Source organism: Poromitra crassiceps (genome assembly GCF_964638095.1).
Source record: "Poromitra crassiceps genome assembly, chromosome: 23".
NCBI lineage: Eukaryota > Metazoa > Chordata > Actinopteri > Beryciformes > Melamphaidae > Poromitra > Poromitra crassiceps.
In genome coordinates, this window is record NC_139639.1 from 15,039,100 (window position 1) to 15,062,209 (window position 23,110).

The 23,110-nt window shown below is 43.8% G+C and overlaps 1 protein-coding gene across 1 annotated transcript; it reads left to right on the plus strand.

The window, feature by feature from the left end:
- Positions 1-5,419: 5,419 nt before the first annotated feature.
- On the plus strand, positions 5,420-11,355 carry LOC310796762 (neuromedin-U receptor 1-like; the record flags this gene model as incomplete). Its single annotated transcript, XM_083658998.1, has 5 exons — positions 5,420-5,494; positions 6,621-6,928; positions 7,097-7,488; positions 9,840-10,058; positions 11,066-11,355. 5 exons carry the CDS (start codon positions 5,420-5,422, stop codon positions 11,353-11,355), a joined length of 1,284 nt encoding a protein of 427 aa, XP_083515124.1.
- Between the last annotated feature and the right edge of the window lie 11,755 nt (positions 11,356-23,110).

Consider the following 23,110-nt stretch of genomic DNA (forward strand, 5'->3'; position numbering starts at 1 on the left):
CAAACAAAACATTGATCATTTATCTGTCTACAAGCACCTGGCATTATACTTCACAGGTTATTTTTTGCTAGTCCATACCCGGGGATGTGCTCCGAAATGCTAATAAACAGTTTATACTATACTATACTATACTTATAACTATACTGTACTTATAACTATACTATACTATACTATACTATACTATACTGTACTGTACTTATAGATATAGCTATAGCTATAGCTATAGCTATAGCTATACTATACTATACTATACTATACTATAACTATACTATAACTATAACTATAACTATACTATAACTATAACTATATACACTATTCAGTATTGCCCCCCCTTAAAGCTTTCAGTTCTTCATTTAAATACATACACACATATCCTCAACATTCACACACATTTAGTCTCACATTACCTGACAGAAATCCTAATCTATCATGTCATGTCCTCATCAGCTATACCACTGTGTCTCCACACACTATCTCTGATGTGTTCATCCCACGTGCAAGCTCTGTGTGCCACAACTTACTGTACTGTACTGTACTGTACTGTACTGTACTGTGCCTCTGTATCAACCTATCTATTATGTCAGCTGTCCATATGCGACAACACTGTAATCTCTTTCTCTTTGAAGAAAATGTATACCTGTACATTGTGCTAGTGGCACATTCTCTTCCTCAGTTTCAGATTGATTGGCCAACCCATTATGGAGATGCAGACAGACAGACAGACAGAAAGGAGGACAGAGTTTTCCTCATTCTGTGTTGGACCTTTATTGTGAAGGGCTGGGTGAAGTGTGTTGGATTTTTATTCTAAAGGGCTGTGTGTGAAGTGTGCGTTGGACTTTTATGCTGAAGGGCTGTGTGAAGTGTATGTTGGACTTTTATTGTGAAGGGCTGAGTGTGAATTGTCCTCTTGGTTAGTCGAGTTTTATTGTGAAGGGCGAAAATGGAAAAAATCACACAGATTTTTCCATTTTCCCACTTTTAAGCTGTTTATGAATAGCTTAAATTTGGCGGGGCGGGGGAATATATATATTTTTGCTTTGTTAGTCCCTGTCTATGCCAACGTTCGATATCTATGTGCAGTTTCAGACTGATTGGAGATAAATGTGGAGATAAATGATTCAGACAGAGGTGACAGTGTCAGTTTCCCTCATTATGAGCACGAACCACGCATGTTTGAAATGCTTTTATTGTGAAGGATCATCTTTCATGCAGAAACGGAATGACACACCACATGTTCCCCTGCTTTGGAAGAGGCCGCTCTCCACTGTCCACTCAGCAGCTGCAGCTCTGAAGAGCCGCTGGTGTGGGAGGACCTCACACTCCAGCAGGTGTTTAATGTCTCTCCAACCTGTAACGCTCACTGTGATGGCGGCATGCTGCTGGCTGAGTTCAAATGAAAGAGAGGCTCTCTGCTGACTGCTTTACTGTAATACGCCCTTTGCAAACACATAGATGCACTCAAAAAGAAAATGATTGCAAAATGCACTCCGTTGTCCATTACCGTCGAAAGAATACATTGAAATGTAGATTTTGTTGGATTCATGTTCTTCATGGTTACAACTAGTAGAGACCATCTTGCGATGGGATCACACCAGCCGTGACGCCCGCTATACTTAAAACTAATTTGGGCCAGAGGCGTAAAGTGGGGGGCCAATGTGGGGGGACGGGCCCCCTTGCTCGGATCATCACACCCATTTTCAAACTCGGCCTGAATGTCAAATACACTCCTGTAAGGTTTTGTGACTGCATCTTGCACAGTTTTGACGCTATCGCATTGGCAATCTCTGACTGCAGACAGAAGGACAGACGGACAGCAAACACCTGGCAAAGTACTACAATAGAAGTGTCTCCAGGACCACAACGTCCTCAGCAGTCCTGCATTATTGCATGTAAATGTCCATTCATTAACAGCCATCAGTATTTTAATAGAGATGAGTTCAGAAAAAGTTGACAGTTTTTACACAATCACCCTAGGAATCGACCACGCGTAGCGCGCGAGATTCCTTGTACAAATAAACTTGCCTTGCCTTGGTGGCTGACAGGAGAATAACTAATTCACTGTTTTGTATTTGAAAGGACCATCCTTGGTTATTCACAGGCAGAACAGTGAGAAGCCGTGGGAGTTGTTCTCAACCTTTCTGTCAGACACGCTGCAATAGGCCTATTCACGCTGTTCATTTTGTAAACAATACAAGCATAATCATTACAGCTGAAAGATAGCATGCACTTAGCTAGAGCTCAGTCAGCCAGTTATAAGCGAGGATGTTTTCCATACAATGCAAACAGACAATAGAGACAAACAGAGCTATTATTTGGGTTATTCTGCCACAACCCAGTCCACAGGTGTTGCTGTACTGAGTCTAGACTGCGCTTCAATTGGAAGCGCGACTCTTTTATGCAGCCTCCACTCGCATAAGTAAAAAAAGGGATGAGCACCGTATCCAATCATGCAATCCATTCTTATTGTGTTCGGCCACAGCTATGCCGTTTTACGTGCGATCGGGCTGAAACCTTCAGGGTGTGTAAAGGGCACCCGTGCGGGTGACCTGACGGGGCCGGATTTTTAAATTGGGCTAATTAGCTAATGATGTCATCAGCGATGTCATCAGTGTTGATGTCATCAACGATGATGTCAAAAGTGATGTGATAAGGGCGCGCGCACACACGCACACACAAGGAGGCATTGTGACAAGACTGATCAGTGATGTCATGGGGGGGCGCACACACACACACACACACACTGATGATGTCATCAGTGATATCATAATGGGGCACACACACACACATACACACACACACACACACACACAAGGAGGCATTGTGACATGACTGATGCAATAACATTTAGTAAGCAACACACACACACACACACACACATACGCGTGCGCCAATAGGGCAGGCAAGGCCGAGCTAGTAATGAATAATTTCCACAAAGATTACCCATGGCACACTATAAAAGCAAAGTGTACCGTGATACTAAATAAAGAAACAGCCCACCGTTGCCTTGGACTCAGAAGCCGGTTACCGTGCGGCTAAATGGAGTCAGCAGCCAGGATAGATGTCAGCTTCCTGCCAGGGCAATATGGGAGCCCCTGCGTTGGGATTAAAAGCTGTGATTGAACAGCAGCACACCAGCAGGCAGGGAGGTGACAGAGTTAGGGGAGGGGGGGTGGGTGCAGCTTCAAGATACAGGAGACAATCATTTGGGTGTGTGCAGGGTGCAGCCCGACAAAGCCATGAATGTTCTGCTCTGTCAGTGATTGATTGCACCCCATAATTCCCCCAGTCCCTATTTATTGCCTGTCTGTAGGATGAGTTTCTGCACCTATGCTTTCATTAGCCAAACCATCCAAACCTCAGCATGTCAGCTACTTCAAGTCTTCCCCAGCTTCCCCAGCAGGCACATATAGAAATATTACCTGCTAGAATGCTAATGCAAACATAAAGCACCCCCCTTCCCCCCGCTGCTGCCTGGTTATTTAAGCTTTTGATGTGCAGTGGAGGAAATATTCATGGCGCTGGTAAAGTCTATATACACAGTGTTGAGGCTATTCAAGCCTAATAACATGCCCGATGATGACTCGCGTGTGTTTAACACAGGGACATAAGGTATGGCGGAGCAATTATGTGAGCCAGTTGAAATCGGCACGTCTTGTCGTGATTATAATTTTTTTTTTCACCATTATTACTATTCCATGAATTTCTTCGCAGTCTGGCAGCTGGCAGGAGGTGTGATGAAATAAGATGTAAGAGGATTCTGTTGATCACACAGCACCACTTAGATTGGGCTGTAGAAATGATGGAAAATAACAAACAAAAATAACATCCGACCACCAGCATTGCACCAGATGGGTACCTGGTCCCTGTGTGTACCACCTTGCTTCAACAGCTGGAATTCAAAGTCTAAAAACATGTGTTACATTCAGCAAAATGACAGTGGCCAGTTGCTTGAAGCATCTCATTGTACCTTAAATCGGTGGTTCTCAACCTGGGCGTCGGGGCCCCCCAGAGGGTCGCAAGATTATTTTGGGGGATCGCGGGATGATTGTCCCCCCAAAAAAGTAAAAAGAAAAGAAAATGAACCCCACCCTTAAAGTTTTTGGTTGTCGCGGCTCAAAAAGGTTGAGAACCACTGCCTTAAATAACCCATCCAATAGGAAATGTGCTATTTTCTTGATATTTTTCATGTACTGTATTAACTTATCTGTAGTGGCAGGGACATCAAACATATCCCTTCATATTATCGCTATATGGTAAAAAAAAAAAAAAAAAAGGCTACAAATATAATTGATAAAGCAATTAATGAGCATGAGAGCAACATACATGTTACACAAGTTTTATTGTCATTGAACCAATGATGGCGGCCTTTTAGAAAGGGGGGGTAATAGAATGGAGGGTGAAGAGGTATAGAGTCCCTCTAAGAGGAACATATAAGTAGGGATGGTAATGAAAGAGCTTGTGTGTGTAAATAAGAGGAATAAATGTAAAGTGGAGATAGGAGAAAGGGCAGAAGGTTGCAAAATCTGATGCTCCAGTGATGAAGAGAGACACACAGAGAGATGTGGGGTGAGGAGAGAGGGAGACAGACAGAGAGAAGGGGGGTGAAGAGAAGAGAGGAAGAGAGGGAGACAGACAGACAGACAGAGAGAAGTGGGGTGAGGAGGAGAGAGGAAGAGAGGGAGACAGACAGACAGAGAGAAGTGGGGTGAGGAGGAGAGAGGAAGAGAGGGAGACAGACAGACAGAGATAAGTGGGGAGAGGAGGAGAGAGGAAGAGAGGGAGACAGACAGAGAGAAGTGGGGTGAGGAGAGAGGGAGACAGACAGACAGAGAGAAGTGGGGAGAGGAGGAGAGAGGAAGAGAGGGAGACAGACAGACAGAGAGAAGTGGGGTGAGGAGAGAGGGAGACAGACAGACAGACAGACAGAGATAAGTGGGGAGAGGAGAGAGGGAGACAGACAGACAGACAGACAGAGAGAAGTGGGTGAGGAGGAGAGAGGGAGATAGACAGACAGACAGACAGAGAGAAGTGGGTGAGGAGGAGAGAGGGAGACAGACAGACAGAGAGGTGGGGTGAGGAGAGAGGGAGACAGACAGACAGACAGACAGACAGACAGAGAGGTGGGGTGAGGAGGAGAGAGGGAGACAGACAGACAGACAGACAGACAGAGAAGTGGGGTGAGGAGAGAGGGAGACAGACAGACAGAGAGAAGTGGGGTGAGGAGAGAGGGAGACAGAGAGAGGTGGGGTGAGGAGGAGAGAGGGAGACAGACAGACAGACAGACAGACAGACAGAGAGGTGGGCTGAAGAGACTGAGTCTGTGGCTCTCAGCTCTCCGGCGCAGAACAGAAGGACGGGAAGTCGGAGCAGCTCTCACGCTCTCCGGCGCTGAGGATCAAGTGGCAGATAAACAAGCTACATGAATGGACGCACATCTTCTCACTTTTCCAACTCTCAGTCGTCTGAGGAAGAGGAGGAGGACCTCGAGCTGAAGGTGCAATTTTTCACTTACACAGGTGAACTTATCCCAATAACTCTTTTGCATGTCGGATGCCTAAATGAGTCAGTTGAGGTTTTCAGCATAAACATCACACCATCACTGCTAATTGTTACAAGTGAGTGCTAAGTAAAGGCTGCCTGTCAATGATGGTCAGAATGGAGATTTGCATTGTGGTCAATGAGTGTAGAGTAGGCTGCGGCTGGACAAAGGTACAGTAGCCTGTCATGCAGTGTAGGAATTTAGCCAGGGGCAAAGGCAAAAATGCCCCCAAGGAATCTCAGAATGCCCCTAAAAACCATGATCCAGGGGCAAAGATTGCCCCAATATTTTGATAATTTTTATTTTCATTCAATTAATTTAATTTCCATCTCTAACACACACTCAGCACCTGCAGGCTGGGTGCCAGAAGACGATGATGAAGAACACACTCACAAACAGTGCTGTTCTTTACACTACGCTTTAGCAACTTTATGCACTAATGACTATTTTTCAAAGTGCCCCCAAATTTTGTAAATGCCCCCAGTTTTTAGATAGGGGGGGCAAAAGTTGCCCCAAAATATGTGTTTAATTTCCTACACTGCTGTTATGACTGTTTGGTCTATTTGCTCTTTGAAAATAGATAAGGGCAGTCATTAAAAAGTGAGCTGTTTACTTGTAGAATGATACAACTACCAGTTGTACAATTCATTTTCTGACTTCATTTTCTGACTTGGCAGTCACAGTAGTCAATAGTCATTTCCCCACCACCCTTTATGTGAAAACAGCACATTTGAGATCCAACAGACCAGATGATTTGGCGTTTGAAGAAACAGAATGAACTGTGTTGAGGAAAAAAACAGGTGTATTGTTGAAGCTTTCGAGAATGAATACAATCCTCAGCGCTCTTTTACCCCTCTCTAAATTCCATTTTGAAGTGTTTCATTTACAGCCGCCAGCCGCCAATCTGATTGTATTTTGGCTATGGCCCCATTACTGCAGTCTGCCTCTGACTCAGTCACTCTCTCCAAATCCTAAAGGTAAGCAGCTGCTCTTTGTTCACTGGGCCACATCATTATGTGTCACTATTTCAAAAGTCAAAAGCCCTCTTTCTCCTCTCTGTTCACCTCATTAGGCTCGGTAGCCCGTGTCCCCCGTGCCGACGCCCATGATGGCTGTGTTGAACTGCTCCTTCCTGGCTCTGTCCGTGGCCCCTGACCTGGGCTGCCCCGAGGCCGCCGTGGTGTGCGGTATGAATCTCTCCTGGGCGTTGGCCGACGCCACGGCCCACGACCTGGATGACATGTGCCGGAGTGAGGAGGAGTACCTGGCCAAGTACCTGGGCCCCCTCAGGTCCCCCGTGTTCCTTCCGGTGTGCGTCACCTTTCTCGCCATCTTCCTCGCGGGCGTGGTGGGTAACGCCCTGACCTGCGCGGTCATCATGCGCTACAGGCAAGGTTATTCTAGTTAACTGAAACTACACTGGAAAACTAAAACTAGGTTGGAAAAAGGAATTTTAGTTCACTGAAATCAAAATAAAACTAGACTTTAGAAGAAGAAGGAAAAATGTAAAACTAACTGCAAGAATATTTACTCTTTGTCAAACGTGTCAAAACACAGGGTGATGCAGACGCCCACCAACTACTACCTGCTCAGTCTGGCGGCGTCCGACCTGTTGGTGCTGCTGCTGGGCATGCCGCTGGAGCTGTATGAGCTGTGGCACAACTACCCCTTCCTGCTGGGCGAGGGGGGCTGCTACTTCAAGACCTTCCTGTTCGAGACCGTCTGCTTCGCATCCATCCTCAACGTCACGGCGCTCAGCGTGGAGCGCTACGTGGCCGTGGTGCACCCGCTTCAGGTCAGGCGCCTGACCACGCGCGCCCACGCCAAGCGCGTCATCGGCACGCTGTGGGTGCTGTCCATGCTGTGTGCCCTGCCCAACACCAGTCTGCACGGGGTCATGGTGCTCCCTTCCTGGTTCGGACGGGAGTTCCCCCACTCTGCCATCTGTGGTAAGTACTAAGAGGGCTCAGGGCCTCACTGTATATTTTAGACTTTCAAGCAACAACAACAAAAGTTTCCATTCTTATTGGAAACCAGTGATCATAAAACCAATCAAAATGCCTCATTGAAAGTCTCCATTTTAAGCTCATGTCCCCATAAGTGGAGATAGCCACATTCACCTTTGTATTTTATTTTGATGTGATGTATCATATAAAATGTAACAAACATATATATATTAGGGCTGCACAATTAATCGTATTTTCATTGTCATCGCAATATGAACATGCACGATAAACACATCGCAAAGACTGCCTGAAACGCAATGAATCACAAAAGTGGTTTTATTTACATGCGTCATGCATTCCCACTCAGCATCTGATCATTTTGTCTTGTGTTGTAAATCCAGCGTACACCTTTCCCTTGCAACAGTGCACTCCACCCCTCTGCCAAAGCCCAAACACGCTGTGTGTAGTTTCAGCTAAAGTCAGTGTGTATTTCATTTCTTTATTCAGTGGGCATAGGCTATGTTTGGGGTCTATGTTAGCATTATTAAAGCAGAAAGACATAGGAACTGTATAGCTAAATATGCATACTGTAATATCTGTTTATTTATCGCAAGTCGTGTCATCGCTATATTGAACAATGTTATCGCACATCGCAGATTTTCCTCATATTATCGTGCAGGCCTAATATATATATATGTGTGTGTGTGTGTGTGTGTGTGTGTGTGTGTGTGTGTGTGTGTGTGTGTGTGTGTGTGTGTGTGTGTGTGTGTGCGTGTGCGTGCGTGCGTGCGTGCGTGCGTGCGTGCGTGCGTGTGTGTGTGTGTGTACAAGGATTTGTCCTAAAAGGGGGCCTCCACAGAGGTTTTTGCCTAGGGGCCTCCAGAGTCTTAGAGATGGCCCTGGTGGGAACACACATATAATAAACTCAAGTCAAGTTTATTTGGATAGCTAGTTCACAAGCATGTCTCAGAGGACTTTGCAGAGAATGTGTCTAGCTAAAAGTTAAGCACATTCAATAAACAGATTTGAATGCTTATAAAGCATAAACAGTATAACAACAAGTAGCAATCTTTATCCAAGTGTGTCCAGACTCATACAAGCACAAATATCTCCAAGCCCATGGCGCAGTGGTGTGGACATTCAGCCTTATGGCACTAGGCAATATTTGGGGGTACCTCAACAACAAGGCTAATCATTTTCAACATGGTAAATGGTCATACCCCTACCCCTAAACCACCCACATCCCCTCAGCCACTCCCGCTACCCACCCCTCGAACCCGGACTCTCTACGACCTTCCTATCCCTAGCTATGGCCCCTTTCCCCTAGCCCCACCCCCTTCCCTCACCATGCCCCTTCCCACCACTCACATGCCCTTAGCCACTCCCCCTATCCACCCCTCCACCCCCGACTCTCTACGACCTTCCTATCCCTAGCTATGGCCCCTTTCCCCTGGCCCCACCCCCTTCCCTCACCATGCCCCTTCCCACCACTCACATGCCCTTAGCCACTCCCCCTATCCACCCCTCCACCCCCGACTCTCTACGACCTTCCTATCCCTAGTACCCAGCAAGCAAATACGCCATGATAACGTTGTGATGATGACTTTCAGTGACGTCCAGGAGGACGTGGTCAAATCACAGCCGATATGGGGATGATTTAGACGTCTACGCCAGGACGTTACCATGATGAATGTGCATATTCAGTTATTCTGCTATGTACACAGTGTGTATTCAGCAGCTTTATACATAATAAATAAATAAATAAAAATAAATAGTGCCAAGCGGGATTTGAACCCAGGGCTCCATTGTGGCAGCACACTACTTTACCACTGTGCCATTGGAATGCTTAGATAACTACAGCCCTTTTCCCCAGCCCCGCCACTTCCTTGACCCCCCACCACCCATATTCCCCTAGCCACTCCCCCTACCCACCCCTCGAACCCTGACTCTCTACGAACTTCCTATCCCTAGCTATGGCCCCTTTTACCTAGCCCGGTTCCCCTTTCCTTGCTGGTATGCACGGACATGCGCTCACAGTGACCTTGAACTTTGACATTTCACCAGCAAAATCAAATCAGTTCATCCTTGAGTCCAAGTGAAGTGTTTGAGCCAAATCTGAAGAAATTCCCTCAAGGCGTCCCTGAGATATCGTGTTAACGAGCATGGAACAGACCTTCGTGAGGTCACAGTGACCTTGAACTTAAACTTTTGCAAGCCAATGCAGCGGGCAAGCTGCCGGGCAGATGAGGCCTAGGAAAAAAAGCATACAAATGATGCGTAAAACCCAAATTATTACAGTGGATATTATGTTTTGCTGAACAGTAATTACATGCTCCATTGATCTCCATCCTCAGGTCTGGTCAAGCCAACCTGGATGTACAACCTGATCATCCTGATCACCACGCTGTTCTTCTTCCTGCTGCCCATGCTGATCATCAGCGTTCTGTACCTGCTCATCGGCCTGCGGCTGCACAGGGAGAGGGTCATGAGGGTGGTGGAGGCCAGGGCAAGCCTTTCTGACTCCAACAAGAAGAAGCAGCGGACGCGCCACCGGCAGGTCACCAAAATGCTGTGTAAGGTGTCATTCAAACAAAACCTGCCCCACCCCTAACCCCAAGTTGCTAATGAGCGGCGGGGTGAATTTAAATCGGCCGTGCATGTAAATGACTGTATGAGCGTGTGTGTGTGTGTGTGTGTGTGTGTGTGTGTGTGTGTGTGTGTGCGTGCGTGCGTGTGTGTGTGTGTGTGTGTGTGCGTGTGTACGAGCATACTGTGCCCATATGCTTTGTCTTTTTTCATCACACTGCAAAAAGCGTCCACCATAACAAGTAGTAGTAGTCTCATATTCAACCTTCAAATCTTTATTTGAAGGTCTTGGTAAACCAAGAGAACATGTTGTGCCAATGAGGTGAGATAACTCCACTTGTTTCCAATGTAGTTTCACTTGTTTTAGAAATGAGTTTGAATATCTTGAAACGAGTTAGAATAAGGCAGATCACTCCACTACAGAGTTAGAATAAGGCAGATGACTCCACTACAACATTCTAGAAACATATTGATTTGCACTGGAAACAAGTGATCTATCCAACCCCATTGGCAGATTCTTTCACTTATGTTAAGGAAAATTACGATAAGGAAAATTCACCCAAAAATGAAAATTCAGTCATTAACATCTTCTCTACGCCCATGCCAGTAGAAGGTCAGATGAAGTTTCTTAGCCCAAAAAAACTTTCTTGTTCTTGGAGTTTTTCTCTGGGCTTCTGGAGACTTGGAATATGCCTGAGGAGCAGTATGGAGGCATTTTATGTTTGTTTGTTTTTTCTTCTGTCCCCCCCCCTCCTTTTTGAAAGTTGGTCACCATTCACTTCAGTTGTATAGGGTAATGCTGTACCTCCATTTCCCTGGGAAACTCCACAAAGGTTTTTTGGACTAAATCTTTTTTTATTGGCATGGGGGTGCGTAGATAATGACTGCATTTTCATTTTGGGGTGAACTTATCCTTTAAGGCTTTAAGACGCAGACAGTGGAACCTATCTGTCTGATTTCCCATCATTCATCTGTCCTATGTCCTGCCTCCCAGGTGTGCTGGTGGTTGTGTTCGGCCTGTGCTGGGCTCCCTTCCATGTGGACCGGCTGATGTGGAGCTACATCGACACCTGGTCCACGCAGCAGCTCAAGATATTTGAGCACGTGCACATCGTCTCCGGGGTGTGCTTCTACCTCAGCTCCGCCATCAACCCCATCCTGTACAACCTCATGTCCACCCGCTTCAGAGAGATGTTCAGGCACATCACGTGTTTCCAGCGCTTACAGTTGACCCCGCGCAGCACCATGTGTGAGAAAACACACGACGAAGGAAGCCCCGTTTAACACTGAGATGGGCTGAGACAAAATCTCAGCTCGAGCGAACGGGCGATGAGGCAAATATTGCGTCATTCGTGCTGCAAAATTTCACATCATTCACCTCATTCCCGCCACCGGCATCTACTCGCGCATTTGCATTGACTTTGTATGTAATCTCGTTGCACGTATTTGATCTGAACGCCCAGTTACACTGATTCCACCGCTTTTAAAACCCTAACAACTGCCTATGGGTTTAACATACAAGTTCAAAACATAATAAGCACATTCGCAAGTTAGCTTAATAAGCAGTAAATTACATCTGCGTCCTATCATGTTGATTGTTTTCATCCGTTTTTGTGAATGGCTGTATGGTGCATCGCTTTGCTGCAAGGAATTGTGTGACGGCATTAGCCAATTGCCTTTTGTCAAGGATGGTCCAGTGTGTCCTATGCTAAGGAGCTAAGTTAGGAGCATTGCGCCACCTTTTCTGCTTAGCATTTAGAGAATTCGATCAGCTGCTACTTCTCATTTCACTCAGTTAGGAACCTTCCTGAGCAAAAAAGACTATTTGAACGCAGCCCTAGACCCAAAACAAGATGAGACCTCTGGGTGAACAATGACATTACCACAGAAATAATGTCTTGTGATATTTTTATGCATGGGAAATGTAACTAGTTATCATTTTGTGAATGTGTTCAATGTATGTCTAATATGACATAGCCTGTTTTGGCCAGCGCACGCAGTGGCGCAGGCCCGAAAACAGGGTTTGTCCACCCAATTTGCAAGCCCTTTTGGGAGACCATTTGGAAGCCCATTTGGTCCCACTCAGAAACCATAAGACCTGCCGCTACCGAACTTGGTAGGTAGGTTCACAGAGTCACCTTTTACTATGGGCGGAAACATTACACTTGTTGACCACTAGGTGGCGCTATAACAGCCCGTGCCTGTGCAACCAAGCCTGTGCAACCAAGTTCTTTACTTGGTCCATAACTTTTGAACCGTAGCATCTACAATCAAAATTCCTTGGGTCATTCCGCATCTGCTTATATAGACCACGCCCATTTCCGGCTAACTAGATTTGCCGCCATTTTGAATTTTCCCCAAAAGCGTTTTTTCCCCGCAATTTTTCCTTCAAATTTTGTCCAATCTTCACCAAACCACATCACACAGCGTGTGCGGACTGTCCTACACAAAACGTATTTCGGTGAGGTCTCACCGTTGCGATATAATTGACTTGCAAAGTGTTGTGGCCTATTTAACAGAAATTGCTATTTCGCCTTCTAATTTTGTCCAAACTTCACCAAACCACAGCACACAGCATGTGTAGACTGTGCTGCTCAAAACTTATTTCGTGGTTTTTTGAAAGCCTGCACCGCGCCATAGGCTATTTCATCATGAACTTATGATTTTGGGATACTGCTAACTGGGAGAGATGTAATTAGAACAATAGAAGTTGAAAAGGCACCATGAGGCTATATAGAGGGGTGGGGTCCTTTTAATGCGACAAATACACATCTTTTAGAATTTCACAATAAATACACACACACACACACACAAATGTATTATAATAAAATGTTTTATTAAATGCTTTCTTACCATACTGATTTTCCATTAGATCCTTCATACTTTTGCGATTGACAGCCCTCCACAGTCCACTTTAACAATGTCACTGCCTGCTACAACCAACAGGCTCATCAACGCTTTTCTGTGCTGTGCATATGTTAGGTTTCGATCTAGCCTTGTTATTTACTGTACAATAGGTCAGGTCACACATAGCAGCCAGACATGCTTTCACAGCACTGAATGGATGCACAGGCTCCAGTATAAAACCAAGGGCAGGAACATGACGTCCGCCAGTCTGAATGAAGATGTTACATAAGGAGCTGACGGGAACAGTCTTCTGAAGAATAAACATGTGATCATGAATGTCTGTAAACGTCTACAGTATTGATCACTTGTGAGAAAGTTAAATAATCTTGTGCCTTTCAAATATGTTCTGAAAATACTTAAGGCATAATCTATTTAAAAGCCAATGCATATTGCTTGGATAATTGTGTTGTGTAATGCTATTATTTATATTATGCAGCTTTAAATAAGAATTCTATGAATTTCAATCGATTTGAATCCTAATCACAAAGTGTACATAACCTCCGGACGGGTGTACATATTGCTCTCCTGACAGCAACAGATTGTACAGGTTCATTATTGTTGTCATTGTGGCTGTTTTATGTCAATGGCTTACACTGTAAATGGTTTTGTAGATCAGCGTCTCTCACTTTGAAAACCTCTGTTGTAGACAGTTCAACAAACACACCATTATTCATCAGCCACTCTTTTGCTAATGTACATGATCTGATGTAGTTATTCTTTCTGTTATTTAATAAAGCATGTATGTGTATCTCAGTGTGTATCTTTTAAAGTATTACATTGATTTTATTATAAGGTTGCTGTGGCGGTCCTTTTGTGCCATATAGACAATGCTCCTGTTATTAGTTTAGCCCTGAAGCATATAAGCTACCTCTCTGCTGCTGCACTCCTGCAGTGTCCATGCAGCCCAGGCTCACACAGAGCACAGAGATGCCCAAGCAGCTGCCCACTCAGACAAGGCCAATTGTGTCTGTAAAAACGTCTCACCAAGCCGGAAGTACCGCTGCCGGGAATTGAACCCAGGTCTCCGCGGTGCTAGGCGAGTGCTTTTACTGTATTTGGTGATGATGTTGAGAGGGAGGAGAGGGAGAGGTCACCAGGTCAAGATGCAATCAGGCTACACTTATGAAACAGAATCGTTTTCTTAATTTGGATAAATGAAGCCGTAAATAATGAAGGAGGAGAAGAAGAACCAGGAGGACAGACTAATTGACTGATATTGACAGACGAGTGTTATTATCTGTGTGCCACATCAGCGCTAATGAAAAGCTATCTGCTCACAACTTCCATTACCATGACAGAATACATTTAGTCTGCACCCAGCGGCCCCACAAATAGAGACTCATTTACAAGGTTACGGTATGATATTACCCACATAATGGTTTTCACTCCTGGTTATGATTAACACCCCTGACACAATCGGAAAACAATCGGTATCATTAAAATTCCAAGAATTATATGAGCAGCAGCAGGACGCGGGCTCCGCAAAAATAAATATAACAATCCACCCAAATGAGAAATATGGTTTGTTTCATATTTGACATTCACACACAAAAATGACAAGACGTTTAGAAGTTGATATTGATTTTCAATATGTATACTGTTTTGGATAAAAATCCCAGGATTCACTGTGTCCCCGTTCTTTTAGAAACAATACAAAGCAGATGTGAATCTGAATATGAATGATAAGCTTGCCAAGATTTTGGCCACAACATATCACAGCAAACCCAGTGTGGTGGAAATCTCGGTAATAAAATATAGAGAGAGTGTCTGTGTCTTATTCATCCTCAGAATGCCTGGCCCATCCTTATCTTGTGTTTCTCTGATAAGAAGTTTCAGTGCATAACATCAATTCCAGCTTCAACAGGATCTCAAGGTCGTGTCTGGGAAGAAGTTTTGTTTGTCACAAAACTGGTCGATGTGGAAAATGACTGAAGGCAGAGACAGCATTCAACTGACAAATGAGATTTGCTTAATGAATAGACGGGTATGACGTATCATTTCTATGACACCCAGCCAACACAGAAGTGTATCTAAATGATTTATATGCAGCACTTTGACTCAGAAGATACTTAACTGATGCTCCTGTTCAATTAGTACAACAGCAAATTAAGCCTCAAATTATAAATCAAGCAACGCATAATAACGACTGTGAAGTTTGGAGCCAAAACTCTCAGAGAAAAATATATCGCAATCCTAGAATCCTCATGTAAGACAAGTGCTAGGGGGAAAAATGACAGCAAATGAGCAGTAGAAGGATTTGTTTCACCTTCAAGAGAGGAGAGGAGAGGAATATATATGGGAGAGAGGATGTGATTGAGGGAGATGTAAGCCGCTTCCTAAACAGATGAGTTTCAGCCTATGGTAAGAATGGAAACTCTGCTGGCCTGACTGCAGGTGGAGAGTTGGCTTTCAGTTCAATACAAACAGACACCCAACAGGGTAATTTGCGGTTTGTATTCTAAAGCGTTATCAATCATTCTTCCAACACTATGGTGATATGGGTCATAGCCAGGAACTACTGATAGATTTCCGGGCCCAGAATTGTACTTGTCTTTTCTTTTTACTCTTGAAGAGTCTCTGAAATCGAGGTTGAACACGAAGAGAACGAAAAATGATTCTGAAAAAGCCTCAGCACCACATAAGGCGGGGGCGGAAATTGGACGTTGAGGAATGCATTTGAAGATAACCTTGCCAATGACTGTAAAATGTTTTAAGAGAGGAAAACAGTGTTGAAGCTATTTCCTCCCTTTTCAAGTAATGGCGCATCAAGGACAAGGTTACCAACATCCGGCAGAGGAACCTACAGCGAGGTCACATGTAGAGAAATGTACTTAAGACACTGCTGAACGTCAATGCAGGCGATGATTCAACTAAAAGCTAATTCAGGGAGGGCAGCACAGCGATCGAATTCTGCCCCTGCTTCGTCGTTTCCATTTTCTCCCTGTCATATCCGTCTTGGCGAGCGAGATTAGCTGTCCATCCAGTTGCTACGCAAGCTACTGCACAAAAGACAGGTGGAATCCCAGGACACCTGCGTTATTGCTGTGGCTGCACTTTCATTGTAGTCTGTGCTCTTTCACCAATGTGACGCATACAACTGCACAGGCAGGAGGCCGCCTGGCCGCTGGAGAGGGGGAAGGCATGTTTCACACAATCAAACATCTCCGCCTCCTTTTTTTGACATTTACCTGAGATAGTTCCAGTTGGAGCAAAGCGGTAATGTGTGCACCAGACAAAGTTCACTGAGGCAGTCTTTATATTCTCTCGAAAGGGCTCCAAGCTGTATGATTGGTGTGCTGGCTGCTGAAGTGTGGAGACACCATGTTAACATCAGTGTTGGCGAGTTACTTTCAAAATGTAGGCTAATATACATATTAGCCTACTACTTTCATTTGAAAGTAATAAGTTACTTTACAATATTACTGTCTGTGTAGAGTAACTCGTTACTCGTCATCACACTACTTTTGCATTACTTTCACCAAAATAACAGCACTTAGCAAAATGACTGGTATAATATTACTGAAATCCTATTGGTAATAAGAGTTACTGTTAAAAGTAATATATTACATGTAATATGTTACTTTTGTAATGAGTTACCCCCAACACTGGTTAACATTAACTGAGATATTTTCAGCAATGGGTGGCTGAATAGGTTAATTTAGTGACTGCCCATCAGAGCCAGGCAGTTCCCTCTAACAGATCTCCACATCTCCACAACTGCAGCTGGTTAGACACTAAGCTGCCGACATGTATGCATGATGGCACGTTGCCATTAATATTGCTCTAACATTGTCATATCTGTATCTTATCTTTTTCATTTCTTAGATCAGGATCAGGATATACTTTATTGTCCCCGAGAGGACATTTGTCTTGGACAACAGTGCTACATACAGCTGCATCATAAAAAAGAAGACAACACAAATGACAAAGTGACATAACAGGAACAACAAAGGTCTACACATTTTTTCGTGAAGAAATGCACCTTACATGTGAAGTGCATGGAATTGTATTGCAACTGACCCGTCAAAGGAAAAGACCCATAAAATAAAGAATTGCAATGAGGATAAAAGATGACGTGCAAAGAAATGGGCGGGAGACTAGATAAAGTGACCTATGCTACTGTGCAAAAGTGGCTTACAAATTAAAACAAATGGTGATAAAAGCAATTTGATAATAAAACCAATAAAATAGTAAGACCACAGCATGATCACGTTTAAAAAAATGATAAAGTGCATTATTGAAATGAAAATTTTAAATAATAATAGAATAAAATAATAAAAAGGTTCAAATAGAAAATTATAAAACGGATCCCATAAGTTTTTAGAATGTTTAGATTAAGCAGGTCGTTTGTTCAGGAGTGCGATTGATGTTGGGAGGAAGGAGAGCTTGTAGCGATTAGACTTGTACCTACATGCTCTGTATCGCCTTCCAGAAGGTAAGAGTTCATATTCTGAGAATAGAATATGAGAGGAGTCATCCAGAATGCGATGAGACTGCTTGATCACAGCTTCCTCAAAGATTGATTGAAGGGACGGGTAGTTTTTTATTCCTATATTCCTATTCCTATTCCGATGTGTATGAATGAACTATTTGTTTGCAACGTACCTGCCTTAAATTGCCCCTCGAGGGACTAATAAAGTACTTTGAATTGAATTGAATGCTTATAATTTAAGTCAAATCAAGTCGAGATAATTTACTGTATATAGCCCTAATTCACAAGCATGTCTCAGAGGGCTTTACAGAGAAGGTGGCTAATGTATCTAAATCTATAGCCAAGCACTATCAATCAACAGAATTGTACAATTTCCTAAAGCATATGGAGGGGAGAAGATTGGAGGGAGAAGAGGGGAGAGACAGAGAAGGTGATGGGAGAAGAGAGTGAGAGTGGAGAGAGAAGAGGGAGGGGAGAGGGTATGAGTGGAGAGTTTAGAGAGGAGAGAGGGAGAGTGGAGGGAAGAGGGAGAGAGGAGACTTTTAGAGAAGAGGGGGAGAGAATGGAGAGAGAAGAGGGAGAGATGAGAGTGAGAGAGAAGAGAGGGGGAGAGTAGAGAGAGAGAACAGAACAAGAGACATATAGACAGCTGTTACTCATTTTGCTCGGCCACTCCGCTGCGGTGCGACTGCAACATCATTATAGTGATATAATACCTGAATGTCAGACGCCCTGCTGGCTCGGCGGGGGAAAGACCCTCAGTAGCTACTCTATCCGAGCAACATTGTGGGCTTGAATGTTCCAGTCACTCTGCTGCAAACTAATAATGCAGAAATGCCACCATCAAAAAGAAGAAAAGAAAAACTGTTGTGCTTGAAGATTTTCAGCAACATCTTTGAGCCTGTATTCAGTCTTTAGGGAAATACTTAGTGTGTCTGTCTGTATGGAATAACACTTCATATAAAGTTGCACTGGAGGCAGATATGGGCTTCCTTTCAGCTCATACAGTGGACTTCATCAGGAAGATCGTGTGACTATTGTTGGCCCGGGTTTGGTTGGAAGAATCCATTTAAATAAGCCATGTTGTATTGGAGATAGACCACTACCAACTGGACTCATGCTGTTAAGGAAATGTAAAAAATAATCTTTTATGTGACAAGATTTATAAGAATATTAGGCTATAATTGGTTTCCCGCTGTGCAATATGACTAAAATAGCCAATTAAAACATTGATGCTTTTATCTTTTACATAGGCTACAGGGGATTTTTGGGTTTGGGCATCTGAATCGTAGTAATTCTCTTAAGAAACCTAGTTGAAAGACTCCCCATCGAGGCAGCTAAACAGCACCCCCTTCATCATCATCCCTGATGAGCGCCACCATCAGATCTTCATAAGCCCCCCCCCCCCGTGCACAAAAGAGGAGAGCGCTTCAGTAAAGTGTTGCTTCAGAAGTCACACTTGGGGCTTTTGATTAGATGACGAGGCCTTTTTAACAGGGATTTTGTTAAATCTATCTGACACTGCACAAAAACTAAAAATGGATCCAAATCAATGTTGCTGCCAATCTTTGACATATCCCGGGCTCTGATAATCCCCAAAATGACATTATGTAAACAAACATTTAAAGGGTTAAAATTCTGAAAATGATTAAAAACTTGATATCTATGATGACTGGAGTTGTTTAAAAGATCTAGCAGATTTAAAAAGAAAAATATCTTATTAGAAGGGGGGGGGGCATTTATGGTTAGGGGACCAAAAAGCTAAATGTGCATAATGAATTAAAGTGACCTGAGGGTTAGCAGAAACAGCATGAGACAGCAAAAGCAAAGCAAAGCCCCCATGGGCCCGGGACAACTGTACACATTATCCCACCCCTGATGGCAGCCCTGTCCCTGATAGAGGACATGATATATATACATTTATATTCTTTTTTTTACTTTTTCTTTCTTTCTTTCGTATCAGTATCGGGGGGGGGGGGGGTACTCAAATATATCCATTTGTGTTGTACTTGTATATTTCTGTATTGTTCCTCCCAATAAGATATTCAACATAGCTGAAAGTTGTAATTAGATGTGTGGCTATGTTGGCATGACCAGTCAGGTTTGCCGTTTGGTAAAAGGCACAAGATGGTCCACGATAAAGAGAGCAAAAGACCTACAACGTATCTGAGGCCATGTCTGTAATTTAATACTCGAGCTGCTGCTGCTGCTCAGTTCGGGTCATGGGGACAGAGACAGAGAGCCCTGCTGGTGTACATCCATCTCATGGAGTCTGATTTAGACCTTGGAAGCCAGGCTGCTGCAGTAAAAAGGTTAATACAGTACATCACACTCTGATGCTGCCTTCCTTCCCCTAGAACTCCACCACAGGACTGCTTTGGCTAATTAGGACCCAAAAAAGTACTATCTAGGGAGACATATTATCTCCTTCCTGTGGAATGAACTAACTTCACTAAAAAGCCCGGAACAAAAAGTTTCATACTGTAATTTGTGGGATTTTGTAAAGCACATTGTCACCTGAAGGGATTGCTTTCATCCACTTATAGAGAGGGTGCAGTTAATTATGTGAGGCAGAAACGGCTAGTGTTTCTCGGTGTAATTACTGTGCTCAATAAAACACATTTGCAACTGTGGCGTAAATGTGCTCCTTGCAAAATAAGGGCAGAAACATACATACTGAACATTATTTACCTTCTTGCGGGGGCGTCAATGTAGTGCAGGCAGTGCGGTTGCACTGGGGCCTGTGGGGTAGAGGGGCCCGTGGAGAGAGCAGGCTCTCCATCAACGCATTGGGCAGAAAACGGGCCCTTGCAAATGACTCAAATTGCCACCTCAGAAATATGCCTAGTAGTGTGTTCAAATAAGAACAGATTAGATTTAAATGGTGCCATTTGCTATATGCCCTCGAAAGGCAAAGACCTTCTCTGTCATGGGTTTCTTTTTTGTAAAATAGTCAGTAGCAATTTACAAGAAGATTTTTATGCTTATTCAACATAAAATCAACATTAAACATGTTAAAACGCAGCGGTCATTTCAGAACCACAGTGAAAGAGACAGCTCCTCTGCTCTCAGGTCCTGATGCTTGTTTTCACATTGAAATACTTTGACTGTCTGTTACCGGGTGTCAGAGCGCTGTCCATGGTTCTGATGGCTTGCTCTCTAAGAGCTCTCTATTTCCCCCATATACAGTAATACCTAAGAAACTCATTCAACTGTAAAATCCAACACATGTTGGTAAAATATATAGCCTAAGCCTAATGTCTTGGACTATTTTCAATAATGAAGACTACTTAACAGCCAACGCCCAGCTCTCGTCATATCACAGTGCACGCCCCCTTTCTTTGAGGTTGTATAACCCATTCATTGTTAGGCTCGCCCCCTTTCTCTGATGCTGTCTCCTCACCCATTCACAGTTTACCACACATGTGGCAATAACCAATCAACCCAAGGTATTCCTCTCCAGCTGATCCCAATCACCTAATCAGCGTAGTATATCAGGGTCCATGTTTTACTCTGTTTGCTATGTGCTGTGTATGTGCCATGTGTCATTCTCAGTTGCTGATCATCATCGCTGAAGCAGTTGTTTTCGCCCCACCTCCTCCCCTGACCACCACCATCGTCATGACTCCTGATTGAAGAATTCCCTATGGGGGATTTCCTATCCTATTCTTCACTGACGACGCCCTCTCATCATCTCAGGAGAGCGTCATCATATCATGGAGTCATACGCCAAAATTAATTTGTTGTATCATTAAAGCTTGTTATACTTTCTACTAGTCTCTCATTATTGAAATGTTGTTTGTGTGTGTGTGCGTGTGCATGTGCATTGCTTGTGCATTGCTTGCGCAGAGTATACACTACTGCCTTCTGGCCTTCGTTTTCGTGCCCCTAGGACTACAAAAAATAGGTACAAACATTCCTTCGTCCCTGCCTTGATCCGAGCAGTCAATGTTGCCAGAGGTAGGTAGAAATCGTACGTGATGTTTCAGTTCCTGATACTGACACTTGCACTGGCACTTTATGATGGCACTTTTATGATTTTTATTTTTATTTAAGATGGCACTTTTATTGTTTACTTCTTGTCTCTGTGAGGATGTCTTATTATCCATCCACCAGAGTTGGTTGCATTTTAATGTCAGTATTTGTCCCGTTGACTTTACTGATAATTTCGTTCAATTTTTTTCTATTCAATTTTTTTCTTTTATCGTTTGCACCAGACTTGCTCAAGTTAGGTTGTCCCATGCTATGTTGTCAGTCACATGTCTGTTGTTGTTTTTGTTTGCCTGCACTACTGCCTGCTGTAAACCAATTTGCCCTTTCGGGACACTAATAAAGAACTTGAACTTGTGTGTACTTCGAAACTAGCATGTACTAGGGACCAGTCAAAATTGCTTGCATTCCCTCATGACTACCCTATGCCACTGCCTTCTTGGGTCTCCTTTGGATGGATTGCAGGCTATATGGGTATAGAAGAAATAGGCATAGGATCAGTCTAATCCAAATTATATTTTGTCACCGTTCAATTAATGGCATTATAGCCTACAGATACAGTGTAGAAATCTGTTTTAAACCCTGTTTTTCAGTCTGTTCACTGAAGCAAAGGAAACACATTAAATGGTTCTGTATGCCACAGGTCTCACTGTAGCTTGCACATGTCCAAAGTGTGCCTATAGTACATTCTGAATCAAATGTAACTCTAATGAAGTCTAAATGACTGTGGATGAGTAAATTCTTTTGAGAAAATACTGAGAAATAAATGGAACAGTCTGTGTTAAAAGCAAAAAAAGAAAGAAAAGAAGCGGAAACTATCAATACAGTGAAAACATCCGGCACAAGTAAACAGTGAAAGGTCACTGCTGAGAAGAGTTAAGTGCTATGAAAGGAGGCCATCGTTTAGGAGTCTGAAAGCACAGCAAGTCATTGAAAACAAGACAATAACAAAGAAGTCAAAGCACAGTGTCCAATGTAAGAAACATATAGTAATATAAAACAGATAAATATGTCCCTGATCCAAACAATCTCAACAATGTCATGCTTACAAACCGAGACAACATATAGACGACTAATCATCATCCAAATGTAAGTTTAGCTGCCATAGTTCACTGCACAGTAAAGTAACAGGAAACAACTAATGGTTCTGATCAACAAACATAAAGATAAATGTCGGAACATTCAACAACACCAATTGCCCCGGTCCTCCTGACATGTATACAGTCTACTGAATGCGTTTGTGAGAACAAGCAGCAAAATTAAACGGAAGAAAATCTGCAGCTAGAAAGCATGTAGAAAACGTATCCTGAGGTAGGAAGTATGGCACGCAGGGTGTCGGACTACAGCTTGTTTGCAACCACGTGATTCCAATGACGTCGAAGGGCGGCGCTGGAGGGCAGCCCTCCAGAGCTACTATGGAGAATGGAGGGAAGCGAGTATGCAAGAGGGTTGCATGCCGCTCCACGCTGCAGGTATCGCTAGACGATTGCAAAACATATACAGTAGGTTATGATCCATATACAATAAAGAGAAGCGATCTTTCCAGCAACTTGTCCGATTTGCCTGGTGTTGCTAGTGCTTTCCTATCACTTCCTGCCTAGCCTGCTGCTGGTTCACGTGTCTCGTCCACTATAGCCCCGCCCCTTGTGACGTCACGTCACCTGAAAACAAGATATTCCCCACCTCCGTCTTTCAGAACTTCTTCATACT